This window comes from Barbus barbus (assembly GCF_936440315.1).
Source record: "Barbus barbus genome assembly, chromosome: 44".
NCBI lineage: Eukaryota > Metazoa > Chordata > Actinopteri > Cypriniformes > Cyprinidae > Barbus > Barbus barbus.
In genome coordinates this window covers 22974762-23001019 of record NC_136722.1, presented here as the reverse complement: position 1 = coordinate 23001019, position 26258 = coordinate 22974762, and the positions used below count along the sequence as shown (strand labels likewise).

Genomic DNA, 26258 nt, shown 5'->3' with positions numbered 1-26258 from the left:
AACCAGTGGTCTAAGTTTGGGGCAGGTCCATCTGTTTGCTGGTCAAGACTTTTGCAATTTCACTTGGTGCCGCTATTGGTTCAGAAATTACGCACTTCACATTTAAATCTAATGTAATTATTGTTTTAAAATATTAATACATTTCTGAAATGATTTTCTCAAATTGACACACCAGAGTTGGTCCGTTTAAATGCTTTATATGTGTAGTTAAAATTGATTTTTTAATAATCTTTATTTGTTTAGTATTTATTTATTTATTTTCTTATTCTGTATATTTAAATATGATTTTTTTATTTAATAATTAATAAATTATTTTATTAACATCTGCATTTAAAAAACATAAGCTGCTCATGTCCTCCCATACCCATAAATATGGAGCTAAAATAGTCTCAAAATGGGTTTATGGTATATCATATATGTGTATGTGTATATGTGTAAGCCTAGTCACATTCCTAAAACAAAAAGTATATATATATATATATATTTATAAAATAAAAGGTTTATATATTTGCAAACAGCAGTTCTTAACTTCACTGCAAAAAATATTTTCTTATTTTGCATTTTAGTCTTGTGTTCAATTATAGATGTCTAAAAATTCCCAAACCAACAAAAATGTTTATTCCGTCTCTTGTTTTCTGAAAAAAGTATCAAAATTAAGTGGGTTTATGCTTAAAACAAGAATGTTATAATCTTGTTTTCCCTTTGAATTCATTCAGATGTTTTTCTATGGTTAAGCATAAACTCGCTTCATTTTGAAAAATTGGTAAAATGTCAAGTATATTATTGTATAATTTGACTATAAAGCATTAGGATATTAAGATGTAAATATTGTGTAAATATAAACCTTAACATCATGATTTTCTGCAAATGTGCTTTTGAAACAAAGTGTATTGCAAAAAGCGCTATATAAATACATTTTACTTGACTTGACATGTAAGCCGGACTTCTTGTAAAACCAACCAAGCGTGAAAACATCCTGCGATGTTCAGTGGTTATGTAATCTGTATTTTTGGAGAGATGGGCACGAAAGAGATGGCGTGAGATTGGCATGTAAAACTGCTTTTTTGGAACATTGTTAAGGGACACTTGTGTGTGCAACTAAATCTGTAAGATCTAATACGTCTATCTGGGCCGAGACTGATGTTCCCTTCACTGCACGACAGTGTGAATGTGTGTGTGTGTAACCCGAATGCAGAAGCCCTAAAACGTACCTTTCCGCACATTCCCATCAGTGGGTCGAAACTCTCGCGTGTTAAGGAGGAAGCAGGCTTTGTCCTGCTGGTAGCGTTCTTGTGTTTGGCCCACCGGGCTGCGCTCGTCTGGACTAAGAACCTGATCGATTGTTGGACAGTCCTCGTTTGCTAGAGCGGCGCTGGCTGCGTCACCGTTCTGCTTCGTGTCTATGAATGAACAGAGAGAGAGAGAGACGTCATGTCATTCTCAACCTGTATGACTTTCGTTCCTTGAGTCAGGGAGTTGAATTTGAGAACTGAACCATTAAATCATCTGAGAACTGATTCAATTGATTCACTGAAATGGTCCGACTCAAAACAGTGACTTGTGCATAAATCGACATTAAAAAAGTATTTAAAATCTAGCATTGTATCAGTGAATAAGGTATTGAATCACTGTTCTTTAACAAGGCTAGTAACTGAAACAAACTATTGTTAATTAAAATCAAGCAGAAATAAAATGTATAACAAAACTACATTGAGTTGAAAAACTGAAATTACTAACTGTAAATAAAACAAAAAATATTAATCAATGAATAATAATGTGAATCAAAATACTAATAAAAACTATAATAATATCTAAGTAATACTATAAACAAATAATAAATGTGCTTGTAAAACGCAAGTTAAAGAACAGCTAGTAACTGCTCTTCCTAAAAGAGAAACTACCAATCATGTCCTAAACAAAGGAATTACAAAGCAGCTCATATATCTGGAAATAATATGATGGCATCAAGATAAGCTGATGATATAGATAGACTAGTTAAGAAAAAGGTTTATGCATTGTCCTTTTTCTGTCCTGTATCTTTTAGAACGTATGTAGAATTATAGTGACCCTATAGAACTATTAGAGACTTCCAGGTTGAAAAAACAATGAATAATTGATAATAGACATGACATTAGCAGGAAGAGCAGTCCATCTGGAAAAAAACACTTGCACTCACAAATACACATGCTGTTGTACAGTGTAAGGACCGTATGTTGTATTGTAGTGTTTTTAACGCACCCAAAGATGTTTTCCCCACACCACTCCAAAGCATCTCTTGGTTATCTTCAGATGTCTTTAATGGTTAAATTGTATTTTTAATTGAGTTGAATTTTTAAAGTATAAAATTTTTGACCATATTGTTGAAGCTCCTTATATCCAAAACTTTACAGAGTCCACCATAATGAGTTTAAAACTAGTCAGTGAAAGACTTTTTGGTTGTGCATATGAACATCTGTGTGTATCCCTTCAGTCTCTCACCTCTGTTAATCTCTATGATCTCCTCCTGAGCTAGAGGACAGTCCCTGGTCACCCCGCTCGAGCCCAGCACGCCGCCCAGCACGTTACCCAGGATCCTCTGGGGCGAGGCCGTGGCCATGGCGAGGGCGTCCGGCTTGCAGTAATTGGGCGAGCCGGGTTGCGGGGCTCGCGGGATGTGTTTGTTCTTCTTTTTGGGCAGCTTCTGCTTGGCCATGGCCAGAGAGTAATACATGCCGAAGTTGTTCACAATGACGGGGACGGGCATGGCAATTGTCAGCACCCCCGCGAGGGCACACAGCGCCCCCACCAGCATGCCCGACCACGTCTCTGGATACATATCTCCATAGCCTAAGGTGGTCATGGTCACCACGGCCCACCAGAAACCAATGGGAATGTTCTTGAAGTTGGTGTGTGCGCTCGCCGTAGGGTCGTCCGGACTGGCTCCTATCCTCTCGGCATAGTAGATCATGGTGGCGAAGATGAGGACACCGAGAGCGAGGAAGATGATGAGCAGGAGGAACTCGTTGGTACTTGCGCGAAGTGTGTGCCCGAGAACGCGCAAGCCCACGAAGTGGCGCGTCAGCTTGAAGATGCGCAGGATTCGGACGAAGCGCACCACTCGCAGGAAGCCCAACACGTCTTTTGCTGCTTTGGAGGAGAGTCCGCTCAGACCGACCTCTAGGTAGAAAGGCAGGACGGCCACGAAGTCGATGATGTTCAGCGCGCTCTTGAAGAACTCTGCTTTGTCGGGGCAGAAGATGATGCGCGTGAACACCTCGATGGTGAACCAGATGACGCACATTCCCTCCACGTACATCAGCCAGCTGTCCGTCACCACCTCGTACACGATCTCCTCTCTCGTCACGTTCCCCTCCGTCACGTTCTCCGTTTTGTTGTAGATGGTGTTGAACGCTTCGTGCGTCTCCATGCAGAAGGTGGAAATGGAGATGAGGATGAACAGAAGGGATCCGAACGCCACATACTGAAAAACAAGAAGGAGAGAGAGAGTTCAACAGGGGTAACCAAAAATGATGGATCAACATACAAAACTGTTCAATATTACAAGCACAAGCTGTAACTCAACATTTGTTAAGTCTGCTTTAGGCAAGACACTACAAGTAAAATACAAGTCTTTTCTTTTCATGCACTGCTCAGTTTTGAGATTTTGGGCTAGATGGCTTTTTATAATGTGTTGGGATTTTTTTGGGATTAGTAGAAAGAAAACATACAATTTTATAAACATTTTATTGCACTACTATATTTATTTGCACCTAGATTTAAATTGCAGTACTTATTTTTAAAGGCTGTTTTCTGTAAACGAGTTTCATCTCCATTTCAGAATCACTTACTCCAAAATTTTACAGTTTTATTTCCATCCATATTCTAAGGGGTTTCACAGAGGGGTTTGTTAGTTTATCATTCACCTAATTTTTTCAAAATTTTATACTTAAAAAAACATGGAGATTTTTTATTTATTTTAAAAAAAAATTCTGGCTTTGAGTATTTGAGATTTTCGGCTGTTTGGCTTTTCATAATGACTAGTGAAAAGAAAACATCCAAAATACTCTTAAGCATTTATTTGATTGTTTTTTTCTTTGTATTTTTTGGTGTTTTTCACATTTGCATCTGTACATTTCACCATATTTATTTTTAAAGGCCATCTTTTTTAAATTAGTTTTCATCTCTACTGCAATTCAGCAGCACTTATATACTAAACTTAACAGTATTATTCCTATCTATATTCTGAGGGATTTTACAGATGGGTTTGTTCATTTATCATTTGCCTGATTTTTTACAACATTTTATTCCTAAAACATGGCGAAAATGCTTTTTTTTCTGGCTGTTGACAGTACTTTCCAATTTATGGAGTGATAAGAGATATCCAAAATCTCCTCAGTAAAAACATTTAACTGTAATATGTCAACAAAATGAAACAACTTTTGAACCTGGCTTTATCCAATGTTCAGATTTATTTCCTGGAAATGTATTCAAACTAGTGTTCATTTAATTACTGCACATAATGCCTTGTTATATTTAAACATAACATTTTTGAAAACTTGGATGACAAAGAATGTTTTTAATTCTCAATAGAATTAATCAACTGAGGAAGTATGGTGATATCTATTAGTTATTTTATCTTATGTGACGTTAACAAACCGTATAACACGTATTATATCATAGCTGTAAATGACTACCATATGTACATTAATTTGACTCATGTATGATTGATAACTTGATAATTTTAAAAGCTGCTTTGAAACAAATATGTATTGTGAAAGTTCTATACAAATAAACTTGAATTAACAATCATGCATTGTTCCGGTAAGGAGATGCTTTTATCCAAAGGAACTTATGGTACACTTATTACAGACATAATCCCTGCGGAGTAACCTGAAGTTAAGTGCCCTGCTCAAGGACACTATACTAATAGCTAATGACCCAAACCAGCATCCGGAAGTATCCATCCATAAGCTTTAACCACTACGGCATACCGGCAGGACGCAAACCCACAACCTTGTTTCATTTAGAGGTATCCATTGTGCTGGAACCCACATTATGCATTATATATTATTATATAACATTTACATTTATGCATTAGGTAGACACCAGTGGTATTTTAGCATTAGTGTGTATTAATTTTGAATTAACTTATAGACTGTAAAAAAAAGTTGAGCCAACTTAAAAGTTTAAGGCAGCCAGCTTCAGCTGTTTTTTGAGTTCTCTCAACTTATTTTTTAGGAAATTTACAAGTTGAGAAAACTCAAAAATCTGCTGAAGCTGGCTGCCTTAAACTTTTCTTTTTTTTACAGTGTATATATATTGTTTTAATTTTAGTTTAAGTTTTGGTAATGTTGTTATGTGCTTTTGTCATTTTGAATAGTTTTTGTTGTCTATATTTCTATTTAAATCTATTTTATATTTATTTATGTAGTACCCCAACTTAAACATGTTTTATTACTTCAAGGCAACATTTAAAATTTTAGGTTTTCATCTTAAATCATATATATATATATATATATATATATCGATTAATGAAAACACAGATACTTGGACTCAAAATGCACAAAAAGACTTGAGACTTAACTTTGATTCATAAAAAATTTAATTGCAACATCAGAAATAAAAAACGTTACATATGCAGTTGTTGGCTTTTTGACAAAGTTTATAAAACTGACTTGTAAATTAGACTTAGACTTGCACCAAGAGAATATAATATATAAAATGTAATATCTAAATCTTTTTTTCTGTAGGATTCTACAAATAAAATGTATTATAATAAAATAATATTTTTTTGTGAAAATGAAAATGATATAATAAAGAAGTTACAATTAATGCACAAGTACTGTAAGTTATATGCTGTACTGTATATTGACTAAAGCATAAGTAAGAGTTTGCCATTCAATGATGCTTATTAAGGGCTCTGTTCTTGACATCATTTTATTTTCTCTAGACATTGATCGCCATGTATACGAGATCAGTTTTAATAGCTATGATGACTATACATAGCTTTATATATTTGTGAAATCACATGCACCCGAAACACCTATTTGTCCAAGACTAAAACAAAATGTTACTGTAAACAGATTCATACAGTATCATAGCTTTACATACAGATCAGTGCTAATGTAAGGAAATGAAATGCAGATTCAATTAAAAATGATCCAAAAAGTAACTTTATAGAGAAGGACTCAGTGGAAGGCGGCTTAGTTACTGAGTAAAACATTACACTCCAATTTTAAAGATAAAATATTAGTCTTGTTTTATCACAATATCACACTTAAGTGAATAAACAGGGATGAATTTCCAATAATTCTGAACATGATAATATTGAAATTTTAAAAGATGGTTAAAAAATCAAATTAAAATGTGTCTTCATGTGAAGTGAAGTGTCAATTTCTCATTGAACTATTGCTAATTAAAAATACTAATAAATATATTATAATAATAATACTATAACAGCATATAAATAATACTAAAATAACACTTACTACAGCTCTGAAAAAATGTATATAGTTTACACTTAATTTGAACTATTTAAAATATTTTTTAAATAATTAAAAAACTAATAAAAAAGACAAAAAAATATGACTAATTCTAAAAATTAAACTGAAAATATAAAAATTTAATTCAAATTATTACTGAATACAATAACAGTACATAAATAATCAAAATAAAAAAGTTTGTAATGTATTTTAGATTTAATGTGACTATTTTCTAAAACATTAATATTAATTCTAATAAAATATTATTTACAATAATATGATATAATATAATAGAAAATATAGGTATTAATTATAATTCACAGTAATATTTATGTTAAATGTGTGTTTGCTTTCTACAAACAGTTGGACAAATTAAGATAATAATAATAATAATAATAATAATCAATTTCTCTTCTGGTCTCTGGAAACTCATTTCTCTGTGTTTGGTCCACTCCAAAGTGTGCCAGAACCTAAACTAGGTCCTGACATACACACATACACACAGAAAACTACATCTACATTAGCCTCATACAGTCTCTCACCTGAATTCTCTTTACACACTAATTTATATAACCCACAGAATAAAAGGCCACTGAAAGCTCAGAGGTCCAGGACTGGTGTGTGACACCTGTTAGGAAATTACCCTGTTGTGATTAGCTTTAGTCAAAAACTGCCAAAAATGTTATATTCATGCAACCATCTAATTGTGCAAGCAATTCTCTCTCAAATTCACAAGCCTTTGCCTGCTGAGTATAACAGAGAAAGATCAAACATGTATTTATATATATATCTCACACACACACACACACACTCAGAGCCACTCATGTGCATGAGCTGTTCCAGGCAGTGAGGACACAGGGTTGAAAGCTTCTCCTCCACTCCGCCCCTCTATCTACTCGCTCCATTTATCCCTCCATCCAAGACTGCTTTGTTTCACAGGCTGCCCAGGATGTGTACCGAACCTTCTCCCTCTCTAACACATGCATATTTGTTTCTCTATCATTACAGACTGTGCTGAACATATTTTTCTATTTCTATGACATTTGTAAACCTTTGCATTTAATTTTTCATTAAGATACTGTACATTTTTTTTGAGTGAAATAAATATTTGTAGCACGTATAATTACCGTAAAACATCTTAAAAAGGGAAATATTTGGAATCATGCAATCAGAAATACGATTACAAAAATATTATTTCAGTATTTACTTCAAAATTTCACATTTAATTCAAAGGGCTAATAGCAGTTTCTTTGTCATTTTTTTTGTGAAATAGTTTGAAAGTAAATTCTGGACCTTTTTTTTTTTTTTTTTTTCACATTTGCAGCATATATAATCACTTACGATAAAACCATCTTAAGATAAGAAATATTTGGAATTATGCTACCAGGAATATGATTACAAGAAAACAATATTTCAATATTTTTACTCCTAAAAAAAATCCCATTTAATTAAATTCATCAATTTTTTTTTTTGTGATATTTACTAGCAATCAGAGTGGAAAATGTTTTGAAGTAAATCCAATGCCATTTTTTACAGTGTATTAAAGTGATTTTCAATATGTATAGCTGAGCAGACATTTCTTTCTTTTTCACATTTCCAGCATGAAATCATCTTACCAAGGTAAATGCAGTCAAAACATGGAAAACAAAGAAAAAAGAGGGGGAATAATGTGAATGACAGCTCTGAAGAAGACATGTGCTGATCTCAGGTGAACATGAACGCATAACTTTTTTTAAATTTTATTTATTTACTTATTTATTTTTTAAGTATACCTGTTTCATCCCATAAGCCTCCCTCCTCTCTCTCTCTCTCTCTCTCTCTCTCTCTCTCTCTGTCTTCAGTTTCAACCTGACCTAGTTACAGACTGCTGCAGTAACCAGCTTCCTCTGCCCAGGTCCCCCTCTCTCCTCATGCGTGTCTTTCTCGCTCCGTCTCTCACAGCAGTGCTCTATTACGCTCCATATTGGCTGTTAAATTGAGGGAACTAGTCAACAAACCAGTTGCATGTTTAAGTCACACTCTCTAGTTCTTTACAGTCTTTGCAATATTTATTCACATTTGCATGAATACCAGCATACTGTAAACTGCCTACTATTTTGAATAAAAAGTCTAATTTATTATACATAAGCTGCGCAAATTCAAGAATCCAATCTTAAACTGTTTGGATTCACTGAACTGATTGCAACAGTTAATGCAATACTTAGCATGTGTTTCATGAATGAGGCTCAGTATATGCAACAATATGCGGTATGTGAAAATAAGATTATCATATAATTTACAACCTAATCATGATAACAGAAATAAATGTTCACTCTGCATTTTTTTTAAATTGAATTTTGTGTAATGAATACAAACATAGTATTAGCATGGTACCATGTCCAAAAATGTGGTATCACCATAGCATAATAATAAAATAAAATAAAAAAAAAATCCCAAAACATAGTTTTACCATCGTACCATGTTAAAATACTTAGTATTACCATGGCATCATATGAAAAAAAACAGTACTGCCATACCTCAATGTCCAAAAACATAGTATTACCATAGTACAGTGTCCAAAAATCTGGTTTTACCACGGTACCATACTGAAAAAAACATAGCCATACTACAATGTTAGAAAACATAGCATTACCATAGTAAAAAGTCCTAAAATGTGGTATTACCATAGTACCATATTGAAAAAGCATAGTATTGTCATATTTTGATGTCCTAAAAGATTGTATTACCATAGAACGATGTCTAAAAATATGGTATTACCATGGCACCATATTCCAAAAACACAGTATTGACATACTACAGTGTCCAAAAAACATAGGATTACCATAGTACAATTTCCAAAAATTTGCTTTTACCATAGCATCATATTAAAAAAACAAATTAACATACTATTATGTCCTAACATATAGTATTACCATAATACCATGTCCAAAAATGATGGCACACTACAGGGCATACCATACTACACTGTCAAAACCGGTATTAGCACATTACGGTGGGTATTTGCTGCAGGCGTCTGCACTATCGCGAGCACAGTGGTTGTCATGGAGACAGTGATGAAGCTGTGCTGCAGTAAACGCACGTCATTAGAGTCACGTTAACACTCGTGTGCACACGCTTTCACACACAGAACAGCACCGTACAGTGAGCGAGACGTTCAGTCGCTCGCAGCATGTGTGAAAGTCACTCATCGTCACTGTTCTTTCCTGTTTCCAGCCTGCTTTTTTCCCCTAGTCTTTCCTACTTTCTTTCTTTCATCAGCCAGCTCTGGTAATCTCCACCAGAAAGCGCTACAGAAATTGATGTTAAAGGGATAGTTCAGCCCAAATGAACAATTCTGTCACCGTCGACTCACACTAATGTCAACACTCATATTACTAGAGATGTTTAGCAGGATATGAAGACTAATGAATGAACCAAATCTGAGTGTCAAACTCCAAAAGAGGTCCATAAAAGTAGTTCAGACAACATGCAAAATAAATCTTTTTAAGACATTCAGAAGCTTGGAGTCATTTGGAGATATTTTACTGTTTTGAAGGAAGTCTCTTATGCCTGCCAAGGCTGCATTTATTTATTTATTTTAATTTTTTATTGACCAAAAAAACAGTAAAAACAGTAAAATATTATTACAATTTAATATATCCGACTTTTATTTGAATATATGTTAAAATGCAATTTATTCTTGTGATGCGCAGCTGAATTTTCAGCATCATTACTCCAGTCTTCAGTGTCACATGATCCTTCTGAAATCATTCTAATATGATGATTTACAGCTCAAGAAACATTTATTATTATTATCAAAATTGAACAGTTGTGCTGATTAATATTTTTGTGTAAACTATACATTTTGTTTCAGGATTCTTTAATGAATAAAAAGTTCAAAAGGACAGTATTTATTTGAAATAGATTATATTTTTTGCAACATTATGAATGTCTTTACTGCCGCTTTTGATCAATTTAATGCATCCTTGCTGAATAAGAATATTAATTTATTTTTTTTAATCTTACTGACCCAAAACTTTTGAACAGTAGTGCACATTAGCATTTTCTTAAATGTAAATGACATGACATTGTTTTAGTAAGTATTTCATTTAGATTATTTTAATTTAAAATAAATATTTTTATTGTTGAATTAATTTTTAGCTTTTTATTAATTTACAAATGCCAGTTTGAGAATCCCAAATTTAAGGGAGCAACAGAAAATGTCTTGTACTACTGTTGCTAAAATGTAGTATGCATCAGGGCACACTATACAGGGTACTGTATCCCACAATGCAAAGCATTCTGTTCCATTTCCAGTGTGATTAATGAACTCAAGTCAATGTATCAGATATGATTTTTAACATCTCTTGACTCATTATTTCATCACACTGCCAAATTACACTGCCGAATTTTTCCAGAAACACTTTTACATGTCCATTTACAACCCTAGGATTTCTCCCCAGAATGAAACGGTCTGTTATTGACTTATGTGGAAGGGTCCTGAATAATAATGTTGAGCTCTGCTCTGATTGGCTGTTTCACAGTGCGGCTCAATGTTGAGCTCTGCTCTGATTGGCTGTTTCACAGTGCGGCTCAATGTTGAGCTCTGCTCTGATTGGCTGTTTCACAGTGCGGCTCATGTCAGTAGCTCACAGGAAGGAAACACAGGGAAAATATATATTTCAATACTTTCTCGCGCAGTTATATCATTGGGTAATTATACTGTAAATAAAATGCGGGCATCAGGGAGCTGCTATTAATATGCGGGGCATTGAACCTGCTTTGGAATGCACGATCGCGTTTTACTTTCAGTTTCGAGATTCGCGATCATTTCAGAGATATTTTACTCATAAAAATTTCTAGGGGTGCCAATGATTGTGTTCAATGTGTATTTGAGAAAAACATTTATTTCATAATGATATTTTCCCCCATTTTAAATTCTTATTATCCAATGAAAGGTTAGATTTTTGAGAATTTTTTAAATAAAAGATCAAAAGGATTAACAATGCAGATTAATTTTCACAGCCTTCTTTGGTCATATTTACCAAGGGTGCCGATATTTTTGGCCATGACTGTACATGATTTGATATGTAATTTCAAACCTGTGTGACTTCCTTTCTTCTGCAGAGCAAATCATATTTTGAAAATTGTTAGTGGAATCCAATGTTATTTGACTTTCATGGCATGGACAAAGACCTCTTTCAGATTTCATTTTTGGGTGGAATATCCCTTTAAGACACAATTACTTGTGTGAATGCCATTGCATTAGATAAAACACCAGTGGATAAAGGAAATTGGCTTTAGTGAAGAGAAAAGCTTGTGCAGCAGATGCCATTTGCTCTGTTATTTTATTATCTAATGCACTGACATTCAGACATTTTAAGTGTGGCTTAAATGTCCAAATACTTTTTTGTTTCAGCTGTAATTTAGAGAGGGAGAACTGGTTGTTTCTAAGAGCGACATGCACACAGCACCGTGAATCTCAGGCAGCTTGTGTGAAAAAGGTACAAACAAATCACGTGACGCTTGTGGCTTGATTTCAAGTGACATATTGCTTGGGAAGAAGCAGAGATTTGCAAAGTCTTACTGGGCACCTGTTTGTAATCTGCCTGCCATATATAGGAGACATTTTTGGCACACTTGCAAATGCACCGTTTAATGATATAATCATATATAGATTTATAACTATTTTGAATGGGATTTTATTTTTGTTTTCATTTTAGTTAAAATTGTTCATGTGCTTTTTATGTGCTTTTGTCAGTTTTGTTGTAGTAATGTTGTTTTAAATTTTTTATTTGTTTTAGTTTTAATAATTTCATTACTTCCACTTCCACTTTTTTCAGTTATTTTAATTTAGTTTAACTTTTTATGTGCTTTTGTCAGTTTTGGTGTTTTTTAGCTTTATTTTTTTATATAGATTTAGTTATAAAGCTTATATATCTTTATTTAAACATAGCCTTATATATTTTTTTATGTCAGTTTTAGTACCTCAACTGATAGTATTTATTTTATTTCTGCTTTATTTCAAGGCTTTCATTTCCTTTTATTTCAAAGTTGTATGGTTTATTGTAAAAGAAAGAAAAAAAGGTAAATACAATAACAATAAAAGTAAGAATTCTCATTGTGATTTCATCAGAACTACATTATGACATCAGAAATGATTCTATAAGAACGTTTTTTTTCTGATTGACATCAGAACCAACTCTCAACCCCTTAGTGTTCCGATACAGAATTATAGCAAAATTAGACTTTATTTTATAAGGTTTGTGTATATTCAGGATGTAAAGAGGATGTAAAAGACAGCTTGAACTGATTTAAAAATATATATATTGTTTTAACTTGCCATGGCCTAACTTGCATTATACTGTCTATTTTATTTTGGATTATGTTTTGCATTATGTCTGCAGCTGCATATGTTTGATCGTGTCAGCTCAGACATGAAGGTCGCGTCTAACACTAATCTAGAGCAGTCTCACATATAGTGTTTGGCATGGAGTCTGCCTCCATCAACAGTTTGCCGGCTGCACGGTCCCGGAACACTTCCTCTCGCCGGGCCGAGCGCATATTGGCCTGAGTCCCATGCATAGCAGTCCTGTTAAACAAACTGCTTTGGGCAGCTTTTCGTGACATTGGCACTTTAGTCCGGGACACTGTGTTTTGCCTAGAGAATGAAGGGACATCTGAGCTCTGCTGACACATGCACACCTTCAACACAAACACACAAACACTGCCTCTGTGCATGTATGCACATACTGTACTTGTGTGAGGATACTTATTCACAACAGGGATAATGGATTCTGCTCATTTATTCAGAAAATGAAGTCTATAATGCTTTGAAATTTGCTATAAAAACATTTTTTGCCTGTTTGCCTGTGTTAATTAAATGTTAATCAATAATTGAGATAGATAGATAATTTTTTATTCATTTCTGTTTTAGTTGTAATAATTTTAGTACTTCCACTTCAGCTTATTTCAGTTAGTTGCACAAACTCATACATCAGCGCTTCACTCCCTGTTAAATGTGTCATGGCGACTCCAGTGCCCTACAAAGGAAACACTTAAACAGAAACACTTAAACAGAGAAAAGTGCCTTCAAAGTTCATTTTGATTGATTTGATGTCAATTTTCACACTCCATTTTCTCTGAATCTCGATATAATTGAGCCAAACTCAACTGTCACAGGACAGATCATAGTCTAAAAGAACCATTTCCAGTCATAACTCGATTTGGACATAATGCATAGATTTGCAGTGCAGTGCATCTCTGAGAGACAAGTTAGTATCTTTCAGTCGTTCAGGCCAATCACAGTTTGAATGAATGAATGAGGCATGAGGCTTGCTGTATGTAATGAACACAAACGCAGAGGATGCATACGTGGCCGTACGTTTGATGAGGCTTTATGTTGAGCGTGTTCTGCTGATGCTGACGGTACAATGCATGAACAAAGTCGTCTGCAGGAATTTGAGTTAAATTTGCAGCCAGAATGCAGAATTGCAAGTCAAATTTGAACGTAGGGAAGTAGAATTAATATTGATTGACTGTAATTTCCAACCAAAGAAAATACATTTTGAATGTTAGCTTGAAAAAGCCTTGTTTGAAAATTACCATAAAGCCTTGCTGTTTTAAAGATTGAAGATTTAATTAAAAAGTCATTTATTCTTGTTACTGTAATTAAACACAAGGAACATATTTCTGAGGATAACATTTTTTGAGTAAAATTGAGAATTTATTTTAAAATATAATTTATTTCTGTGATTAAAGCTGAATTTTCAGCATCATTACTCCAGTCTTCAGTGTCACATGATCCTTCAGAAATCATTCTGATATACTGATCTGCTGCTCAGGATACATTTGTACTGCTTCATATTTTTGTGGAAACAATGATATATTTATTTTTAGGAATCTTTTATGAAAGAAATTTAAAAACAACAAGTTTTGTAATATTATAAATGTCTTTACTGTCACTTTTGATCATTTGCGTACATCCTTTCTGAATAAAAGTATTAAAAAAGAAAAAAACTGGACCGAAACTTTTGATCTGTAGTAGTACAGATAGACCTAGTATAGTTTTCATCACATTTAACTTTTGTGCATCATAGTGGAAGAACACTTGATGCATTACCTATTTTGAGTTTTCTCCATTGCAATTCAGTAAAGTCCTCTTCTCTTATGAATGAGATGATCTGATGATCGCAGGGATATCAGTGTTCTCCACTGAGGTCCAGAGGAGCTTCACCTGTAGAGCTCAGAGACACTGGCGCCCTGATCCATGAATATTTTATGCGCAGTCTTGAGGTTGAGCAGATGAACAGCTCTTATGTGATGGCCTTGGCGTCTCCCATGGGCCCTGCATTCGGGCTCCTGGTTGCTTAATTGGTAAAGACAAGTATACCGTCATGTCCCTCAGCCGATTTACACAGCTGTCCCACCACGTTCCTCCTGATGTCCTCGAAGGGCCACCTCCATGACGAGTCCTGGTCTGCGGGTTCATAACCGCTCGTTTTATTTGTCTTCACACGTGTCTTCATGTACACTACTGGTCAAAAGTTTGGAGTAATCATGTTTTTTTTCCCAAATGTTTTTCAAAGAAGATGCTCACCAAATGCAGCCTTTATTTATTTGATTAAAAAAAATACAATAAAAATGGGAAATATTATTATACTTTAAAATAGCTGTTTTCTATGTGAATATATTTAAAAATTTAATTTATTCCTGTGATGCAATGCTGAATTTTCAGCATCATACTCCAATCTTCAGAGTCGCATGATCCTTCAGAAATCACACTAATATGGTGCTCAAGAAACATTATGTGACACTGAAGACTGGAATAATGATGCTGAATATTCAAATTTGCATCACAGGAATATATTGCATTTTACAATATATTCAAAAAGAAACTCGAAATTTTAAATTGCAGTAATATTTTGCAACATTGCTGATTTTACTGTATTTTTGAGGAAATGAATGCAGCCTTGGTGAGTCTTCTTTCAAAATTAAAAATCTTAATCCAGACTTTTGACTGATAGTTTATTGGAGAATCGCTCACTTGCACTAGACTGTGATTGGCGCCAGGGCTTCGAAAGATTCGACAGAAAGCGTTTCGGTTTTCCCTGACACAGGTGTGTGTATGTGTGTGTCTATAAGTCGATCTCTTCAGTTTCATATCTGTTCCACAGGGAGCCTAGGCTTGGACCTGCTGGGTAATTTCATCTCAGTGATAATTGGAACTTCCTGTGGCGATGAGATCATATCCTGCTGAGCCACATCAGAGCAGCAGCATCACAGCCTCGTGTCTGACTCCAACACTCACATACAGACACTTTGTCTCTATATGTGAGGACGTTCCTTCGTTAATGCTATGGGAATATTGGGAATGTCTAACAGGATTTCCTGTTTTTCATATGGATTGGATGCAGGAGATTTGTCCTTGGCATCTTTGTTTCCGATAAACGGATAAACATAGTCGAGCTATAATAGGACGGCCATGATTTAATGTTCACAAACGCTTGTCTAATTATTGACAGCAGTAATTCCATTCATCTCTGAGGAGCTGTTTTATTCTCAGCTTTATTAGTTGGCTGTAAATATTTTAGCCTAACAATCCTGAATGTTTTTGTAAATGTACCACAGTAATTGCATGGTACTTTTTAAATACTTTTTATTCAGCAAGAAATAACAGTATTTATTTATATGGTTATTTCATAAATAAATATTATTCATATTATTATGAAAACAGTTTTTTCTGCTTAACATTTGTGGAAACCGTCATATGTGTTTTTTCCAGATTCTTTGATGAATAGAAATAACAGTATTTATTTAAAACTGAAATTTGTGATGTCTTTAGTCACTTTTGACTCTGAAGACTGGAGTAATGATGCTGAAAATTCAGCTTTGATCACAGACATAAATTACATTTTACAATATATTCACATAGAAAAGAGTTATTTTAAATTGTAAAAATATTTTACTGTATTTTTAACAAATAAAATGCAACTTTTGTACCCTTTACAGGCCAAAAAAGCTTTTGTGATGTCTGTTTGATCATCACTGACCCAAATCTTTAGTTTTGACATCATTTGTCTTCTCTTTGCCCTCTTGTCATTTTTTTGGTTTGTTTATTTATTTATTTTTTATATATTTTCGCTGACTCGGGAGAACTGTCCCAAAGTGTCCGTGTCTGGGAGACAGGACAAGGGCAACACACACACTTGTTCTTTTACTGAACCTTCAAATATAATTTAGGCATGACCTTGGACAGGTGGACAAGCTGTATAGTGTATATATATATGTGTGTGTGTGTGTGTGTGTGTGTGTGTCTGTAGCTTCATATGTGTGTTTGTATGTTCCCAATGGTCCTGCAGATCACTAGCAACTCTCTTTAGCGAAGGACAGTGTGTGTGTGTGTGTGTGTGTGCGCGCGCAAAACCATCTGCTCCTTCAGGATAGATGCGATAGCGTCCAGCATAGCCAATGCTGAATTCATCAATTTGACTTTCTGCTCAGTGCAAGAACACATACATGTACAGGTTATGGCAAGATTCCCAAGTTATCACTGTGACTTTGCCATTTCTCTTAAATTCAAAAGCTTCAAATATATTAAGCATCACAACTGTTTTCAAAAAAGATAATAAAAAATGTTTCTTGAGCAGCAAATCACCATATTAGGGTGATTTCTGAAGGATCATGTGGCACTGAAGACTGGAGTAAGGAATAAATGACATTTTACAATATAATTACATTGAAAACTGTTATTTAAAATTATAACAATGTTACTGTATTTTTACACATACTTTTTGTTCTGTATTTCTGCTCAGTGCACTAGCACACACATGTAATCATGTGCTTTTGCACACCGTGACTTTGCCGTTTCTCTTACAAAGCAATATTTAGTCACAAAAGCTCTGTTAGATTAAGGACAAAGATAGAGCAAGATGAGAGCGGAGAGGGGAGAAAGAGTGAGTGATAGAGAGACTGCAAGTAAAAGAGGTGAGTGAATGAGACGGGAGCTCTGAAAAAGGGGGTGGGTGCGGTGTTGCAAGGACAAACGTACATGGCAACACTGCAGTGTTCTAGAGAGAATACAAAACAGGCAGAATGCTTAGACGGCCCTGCACGCAACACCTGCGAGCACGCAACAGAGCATGAGCTCTCTTTCTGGCACTGCAAGCATGCACGCGTTTGTGCATCATGTTTTACACAGAACGTGTTAACTAACGAAATGCTGTGAGAATAGTTGATGCGCTACACAAAAAAGTGCATTTGTTTGCATGCAATCATGCATATGCATGTGTGAACCGGTGTTGCATGCTGCTGTCTGTCATTATAGACGTGTTACCAGCACGCATGCTATCTTACACATACACACACACACACACTGTCCCCCTATGACCTTCAGTATCCCGCAGTGTCCTGTGTTACATCAAATGGCCGATCACTCTATCTCTCCATCTCTCTCAGGTGTCTCTCCTGATGTTTTGGGTCGTTCCCATGTGTCAGACAGCTTGATATATTTCCTTCTTTGCTGATGCATGAGCGTGTGTGTGTGTGTACTTCTAAAGCATCTATTTAGTGTCTATATGCATCTATATAAATGTATAAATATTATTTATGCATTTACATTTCATACTGTGCAAATTATTATTCAGTCGGAGGGGTTAATTAAAGGTGCCATAGAATGGAAAACTGTATTTACCTTGGCATAGTTGAATAATACCAGTTCTGTACATGGAAATGACGTACAGTGAGCCTCAAACACCATTGTTTCCTCCTTCTTATGTAAATCTCGTGAATAAAAAAAGACCACTGAAAAATAGGCGAATCAGAACATAATACGCCCCCCAACATTTACCCGTCCATGTTCTAGGCCAGCCGCCAGCCGAACCATCAGAAGTTCTGAAGGTATTGTTAAGAAATACGAGCGAGGACAACAGCGAAATTATGGAAATAAATGTTATGTTCCAGGCTGTGCAGGGGGTGTGAAGTGCAGGGATGGGTTGGTGTCTGTATTCAGGAAGGCACGGAAAGCAAATAACTAAAGGAACATGGTTAGCTCCTTGCTAGCTGTAGCCTGTTACAGTACATAAGATTTCACTTACCACATAAACAGAGTAAGGAGAGATGCCTGAGAATGTTGGCGAATGATCTATAGATCCTGAGCACCACTGACAAGCATCTGATCTTGTAAAATGTGTGGTAATCTCCATAGTATAAGTGGGTCAGATTAGTCAACATGGAAAGTTTGAGACCAGACAGTGAGTGAATGGGAGGAGTGCATGGATACAGTGCTGCTGATTAGTGCTGACAGGTGGCGGTGATCAGAAATCAGGGGACTGAGATCTGGTGAGTGCCGTTGGTGGAGACTGCGGTGACTGTGGTGACTCTCTGACAACTTCAGGGTGATTATGAATTTGAAATTATCCAGCCATGGCTTCCTGTTTCACAGAAATATAAATAGCAGGGAAACCAAAGCCCAAATTCCCTTAATCATCATCACAATGAGAAAATTCAAAGAATATATTTCTGATGTGCAGCAAAAGATAATTGAGCTTCACAAATTAGTGAAGTGGCTTTAAGAAAAGATCTAGAACAGTGAAAATTCCCATTTCCATCATCAGGGCAATAATTAAGAATTTCCTGGAAGAGGTCGTGTGTCTGTATCGTCCTAATGCACGGTGAGAAGGAGAGTTTGAGTGGCTAAAGACTCTCCAAGGACGAGAACCTTAAACAAAAAATTGTCAAACAGCACCTACATCACCACATATTGTTTGGGAGGGTTTAAAAAAAAAAATCTCCTAGCTCATCCAAAAACAATCTCCAGCATATTCAGTTATCAGACACGACTGGATCTTCAAATGGGACTGGCTTCTATGGTCAGATGAAACTAAAAAAAGAGCTTTTTAGCAGCAAACACTCAAGATGGGTTTGGTGAACACAGGGATAAAAAGTACCCCATGTGTACAATACTGCTGTATTTTTGATGTTGTGGGCCTATATTTCTGCTGGAGGTCCTGGACATCTTGTTTAGACACATGGCATCATGGATTCTATCAAATACCAGCAGATAAAAAAAATCAATAAGTGACTGACTCTGTTAGAAATCTTATAATGGGCCATGTTTGGATCTTCCAACCGTACAATAATCCAAACACAGACATAAAAAACAACACAAAAATGGGTCACTGAGCACAAAACCAAGCTTCTGCTGGCCATTCCAGTCCTCTGACCTGAACCCTGTAGAAAATGAGTGAGGTGAACTGAAGAGAAGAAGCACCGTCATGGAGCTGGGAATCTGAAGGATCTGGAGTGATTCTGGATGAAGGAATGGTCTCTGATCTCTTGTCAGGTGTTCTCTAACCTCATCAGGCATTATAGGAGAAAACTCAGAGCTGTTAAACTGACAAATGAGGTTTCAAAAAGTATTGAATAAAAGGTGCCTTTAATTGTGGCCAATGTGTATTAGAGAATAACATTTATTTCATAATGATATTTCCTCCCATTTTAAAGTCTTATTATCCAATGAACGGTGGAATTTTTGTGAATGTTTTTAAATAAAAGATCAAAAGGATTAACAATGGAGATACATTTTCACAGCCTTCTTTGATCATATTTACCAAGGGTGGCGTTATTAATATAATTATTTTTTACTGCACAATTTACGTAGGGATGATTTGTCAGTGATTTACCAAGACATTTGTTCTCCATTTTGTATTAATAAAGTCCAAAACGTGTAAATGAATGGTAATTATTATTTATTTATTTGTGTGTGTGTGTGTGTGTGTGTGTGTGTGTTTGAATTCTGAGTGAATTTGGAGTAAATTATTGCATTGATTTCAGTGGAATTAAGAGAGAAAGTCATACAGGTTTGCAAGAGGGTGAGTAAATTATGGATTTGCTTTTTTTTTTTTTTTTACTGTCCCTTTAAGTCTCCAAAAATCTTTGGTAACACTTTACAATACGGTGTCATTTGTTAACATTAGTTAATGTATTAACTAACATGAACAAACAACGCACAATGCATTTATTACACTATTTATTAAACTTTGTTAATGTTAGTTAATGAAAATACAGTTGTTCATTGTTTATTCTTGTTTGTTCACAGTGCATTAACTAATGCTAACAAACACAACTTGTGATATTAATAATGCATTAGTAAATGAACATTAACTAGTATTAATAAATGCTGTAGAAGTATCGTTCATTCTTAGTTCATGTTGTTTACTAATGTTGTTAAAGCCCGTAAGTTTTGCCTCTTTGTCGCCATCTCTGTTTGAAAACCTGGAATTGCAGTTACTTGTGGAATTATCTTGCTTGCGTGGGGTTGTGAGTCGGCACGGCTCCAGCGCGGCTGTCAATTACCGCATCCGTGTGGATATTCACTGTACTTCAGAATCACAGATTCTAGCCTATGTCTTGGAATATATAACCCAAATAAAATTTTCACCGTATGCCATCTGAACAAGTAACAAGGTCTGCCACGTTAGTTCTGATTATCTGAGGAAAAAAGCATTACTGGTTTTTATTATAAATTATTAATGTTAACAACATCAGCATTGCGTGACTATGAGTATAGTGTGTATTAGCGTGTAGATTTCAATTTCTGTACAGTCTAATCTAATTGTCATGCCATTCGAATTTCATATTTAGAAATTCTTTTAACCCAAAAAGCAAACTATGCTCCCTTCAAACTGGTTTTCTTTAAAATACAAATCTTGCGTAATCCCAGGCCATCTGTAATCAGAAGCACATTTAAAACTGGAATATAATTTAATTTCATTCACATGTGTTTCATAAACACATAAACCTTTCTGGATTACAATCCGCCATCAAAATGAAACATTTAATTATTCTAGCTGCTGTGAGCAAAGGCTATAAACGATCTGCCACATGCAGGATCCTCACGTGATAGCTAAGTAGCCAGGACAGCTTTACAGACTCAGTGCCATGCTCGAATTTCCTGCGAAAACCTACCCATAACACTCAAATTAGAAAACATTATTATAATCTTACCGTTGTGAATCGGGCTAAATTAAGGTGATAGTTTTGAACACTGGCTGGTTATGTACTTGCTCAAATTTAAACTCAAAGTTACGGACTGCAGCTTTAACTATGAACCTTATTGTAAAGCCCATTTCCACCATGCAATGCAAAAAGGTCATTTCAACTTTTTAACTCACAATTCGAATGTTTTCCTGGCAATTCTGACTTTATTTCTCACATTTATTTTCCACACAATTCTGAGAAACAATAAGAGATATAATCTCAGAATTGCAAGATACAAATTCACAATTCTGAGAAAAAATTTGCAAATGTGCTTCTATTTCACAATTCTGACTTTTTCCTCTAAATTGCAAGAAACAAAGTCTGAATTGTGAGATAAAAAGTTGCAATTACCTTTTTATTTTTTACCACTTATTGTATTAATATTTACTGTTTCTTGTTATGATTTTAAATCTGTATTTAACCTCAGAATGATCTCAAAGTAAGAGGTGCTGAAGTCTGATTTTGTGGTGGCTGTGCTTGAAAATTAAATTATTATAAATAATCTTAATTTAAGAGATGCAACGATTGTCTGACAGTAATCAGTGTTGAGTCCTACTGTAAGGTTAACCCTGCATGGTGTAAATGTTTGAAAATGATTAACAGTTGAAAAAAAATCCCTAGAAATTTAGAAAAGTAATCAAATGCAATCAGTTACATTAATAAACTAATTGAAATAGTTGCACTACTATTACATTTTTACATAGGGTGATTTGTAATCTGTAACCTATTACATTTCCAAAGTAACCTTCCCAACACTGGATATAGATAAAGAGAAAACGATTGAAATTACTCTTAAGCATCAATGTAAATGTTTACGAGATTAGTATTGATCTCTGTGTGGTCATTTATGATGCATACATTAGAGGATTCGTTCTCAATAACCTTCAGAAGAGTCACAGTGCAGTCAGCTGTACATGTGTGTGTGTGTGTGTGTGTGTGTGTGGGTCAATTGGATGCCTTCAGAGAGACAAAGACCCGAGTGATCGATAAACGATCAATCAATAATCCACAGAAGTGGGGAAGGAAGGCATCCGGTGCGTTTAGTCATAATTGAAGATCCATAAAGCATTCCTCTATCCCCATCCTCTCATTTCCAGCCACTCCCCCTCTTAAATGTCCATCTCCTTCAATCTCTCACAGCTCTGCTTCCTATTCCTTACATCTGACCCTCTCTTGCTCATCTCCTGCTCTAGTGTACAGCTCGGGCTGCTGGAGAGCAGTATTGCAGCAGTGTTGCGCGCGAGTGTGTGTTCAAGCTTCACGTGTGTTGGACTGCTGTTGGTGTGAATAACATGCAGATTATCACTCAGCTCATAAATGTTTCACACTTCACCCGCGCCATGAATCTATAGCGAGCTGCTTTAAATCAAACCAGCAATATCCTTCCATTCACCTCCGCCTTCCTCTGTCCGTCCTTCTTTACAAGCGTGCCTCTTTGTCTTGTCTAGTCCTGCTAGATTTGAGATCAGTGAAGTGTTACTGTAGGTTACGGAGCACTGTCGTGTCCTAATGCATGACCGAAGACAAACACAGCACAGTCAGACTGCTGAAATTGTGTTTGCACGTGTTTGCACTTGGCAGAGCATTATGTTTATTTTTACATATATTTTTTTAGAGAGTTTTGCATAAATATGGTCAAATAAATAAGCATTACTCGTGAAACACAAGCAGGATGAATTTCTGTGCAAATCACAGGCAAAATCGTTATGTAAATTGGTGGATTTAATTAAATTAAAACAGCAAAATATTAGCAGGAATGGATTTAACAGTGATTTTGATTTACTAAGCAATGTGTTCTTGTTTTTATGGATGAGGTTGAAAACGTGTAAAACAGTTTTTATTTAAATTCAATATCTTATGTACAGTCACTAAATTGAAATAATTTGGCGCATATATTGAGTGAATCATTGCATTCAACTCAATGGAACAATTTGATACATTTCTTAATGAATTATCATTGTTTTTGAAAACATGGCCCATTAAGAGTAAATTTTTTTGTGTCAATAAAATTAAATGTTTAATAAAGAAAATAATACAAAAATTTAATATATTAATTTAAAAAATACATTTTGTAAAATATTCATAAAAAAATTAACTGTAACAAAATTGCTGCACTGAAAATCAGAGGGACAGTTTACATTATTGTATAAAAGTTGTTATATTTATTGTACGTTATTGTATAAAAGTTGTTATTGAAGTTATATTTGATCAAAAAATTTTAATATTGTGAAATATTAGTACAATTTAAAATAAATGTTTTCTATTTGAATATATTGTAAAATGTCATTTATTCCTGTGATGCAGCGCAGAATTTTCAGCATCATTACTCCAGTCTTCAGTGTCACATGATCCTTCAGAAATCATTCAAATATGCTGATTTGCTGCTCAAGAAACTTTTTTTATAATTATCAATGTTGAAAACAGTTGTATTGCGTCATACTTTTGTGGAAACCGTAACACATGATTTTCAGAATTAATAGAACATTAAAAAGAACAGCAGTTATTTGAAAAATAAGTCTTTTGTAACATTATAAATGCCTTTACTGTCATCTTTGATCAATTTAATGCACTCTTGATGAACAAAAATATAAATTTATTTAAAAAATAAAAATAAAAAGTACTCAAAAATGTATGGTCCTTATTTTTATGAATAAAGCCCAATATAAGTAATTTAAATTGAGCATTTTATAATTCAACTGCATTCCATACAGTATATCTCCATCAGTCAGCACTGGACATTAAAAACCCCTCACTGTTTCACCACTAATTGATTGTGTTTACTATATGTGACTACATGCATGTTAATGCTTGCATGCACATGACAACAACTATACAGTAAACCCCGGCTTCTGACAACACGGTGAATGAACTGTGGCAAATATTGACCTGCCAGTGACATTTGGACAATGGAGATGCTTTCCCCAGGTATAAGCCATATCTAAATCCATCTGCAAGTGCACAAACACACAGCAGACGACCATTGTGCATGTGTCTCGTCTATGTATATATGTATTCGCAGACACTGCTTTAAAGCTCTTTCCTAAAATTCCCACAGTAAGGTCATTATATCTGGTTTCAAATAGGAAGATGAGAGCTCCTCTATGACATAAGATGTTAAATTTGACAACCATGCTTCTCAGTTTAATCTAAAATACATTAAAGTCTATCTACTGCATGCAATAATCAGCAAATATGCTGATAAACCAACTTGTATGTGAGTCAATGTGGATAGATGGACATAGATTTTCTATATACACAAAAAAAATGGACTTCCTCAGCGGTATCTGATATATCCACACAGTGTATGAACACACCAGCGCAGGGCATTTGTTTTTAAATATTTGACCATATCTCCTGGCAAAAATATGAGTGATAGTCTATCATATTTGTGCAATATCAATCAAACGCACCCCGTCTCTGCAGCAGCTCCTGTAGCAACGCTTATAATCGCATCAGATTGAACGTAAGCATCTGTTATTAGCTCAAAAAAACACACAAGCCTGCATTTAAATTAAAATTACCAAGGATGCGATTAAGAAACAAGCGTCTGTGTTTGCTGCATCGGGCATCGGAAGCATAAAAGATTCATAAGAGCAGCGGGTTTATGGGTTTAACGGTTTTGTGGCTGCTACTGTAAGGTGCAACACTTTAAAACAGCTGAAACAAAGAGTGTGCAGATGGATCTAACAGGGGGCTCGTGCGTAATGGCGCACAATAACATGCAATTACACACATAAATATGAGGCTGGTGTTTGTTTGATGGTGGTGCAATGTGTGATTCTGGGGGAATATCCACTGGCAGTGCTGATTTCATTTTGACAGGCTGATAACTGCATCCTTCAAAGCTCATTTAACCAGCTTGAACTGGGTCAACTACTGCAATCGTGCAACTTTATCCACTCGCTGCAACAGTCGGAGGATGAAGTAGGAACTGCAAACACACATTACTGCACTAATTACTCATCTAAAGTGACCTGCAACATCAGGTTAAATGTCTTAATCGAGGACAGCTTACAATCTCCCAACTTTTCAATTATTAGCACAGATCTTCATCTACTCCCAAACACAATTATTTACTCATTAGTCATTCATCTGACGCTTTTATCCAAAGCCACTTACTGTACGTCTATTAAATAACACATCTTTGCTCAAGGGCACAATGATGGCTACAAACTTTCAATATCCAACCCAGATATTAACACTAGGCTGAATACAGCAGGTTAAACTATGAAGTTACTCACACTCACCAATGCATATTTTGAGGAACAGAGCATAAAAACAATGTTACATGCACAATTGAACAACCCTTTTTAAGTTTCAACCAACTAACTTTTTTCTTGCATCTCACTAACTAGCAGCAAGTTGAGTTAACTGAAGTACAAACCAAGGAGCTGTGCTTTAAATCCAATCGGCTAAGTTTTCAGCACCACTTGTGAAGGAATAAGAGTATTTACTAATTTCTCATTTAGTTGAAGCTTTCCTCCAATGTTACTTACAGTGCACTATACCTGAGGTCAGATGTCTTATTCAAGGACAAAATGATATTTGATCAATGCTTGCGGTGTTTGCACCTATAATCTTTCAGTTTCAACCTTTCCAAACAAGACATTATGAATGCTCTTTGAACATTCATTATTTTCCTTTTTAATGTTTTTTTCTTTTAAAAATGTTTAATGTTTAATGTACTGCAATGTTAAGTTAATTTCTTAAGTGGATGCTAGCAAAAACATTAAGGGAATGTTACATTTTACCATTATGCAAACATTATGGGAATGTTAC

The 26258-nt window shown here is 35.0% G+C and overlaps 1 protein-coding gene across 4 annotated transcripts in view; it reads right to left on the bottom strand.

Moving 5' to 3' along the window:
* The window catches only part of LOC306863335 (voltage-gated potassium channel KCNC1-like), a 64434-nt gene that overhangs the window by 20199 nt on the left and 17977 nt on the right, over window positions 1-26258 (bottom strand). For all 4 annotated transcript variants that reach the window (XM_079406599.1, XM_079406601.1, XM_079406600.1 and 1 more), the window contains exons 3-4: window positions 2479-3460; window positions 1212-1400 (exon numbers count right to left, since the gene is read on the bottom strand). In XM_079406599.1, coding sequence (XP_079262725.1) covers window positions 1212-1400; window positions 2479-3460 — 1171 coding nt within the window. The remainder of the gene's footprint in view (window positions 1-1211; window positions 1401-2478; window positions 3461-26258) is intronic.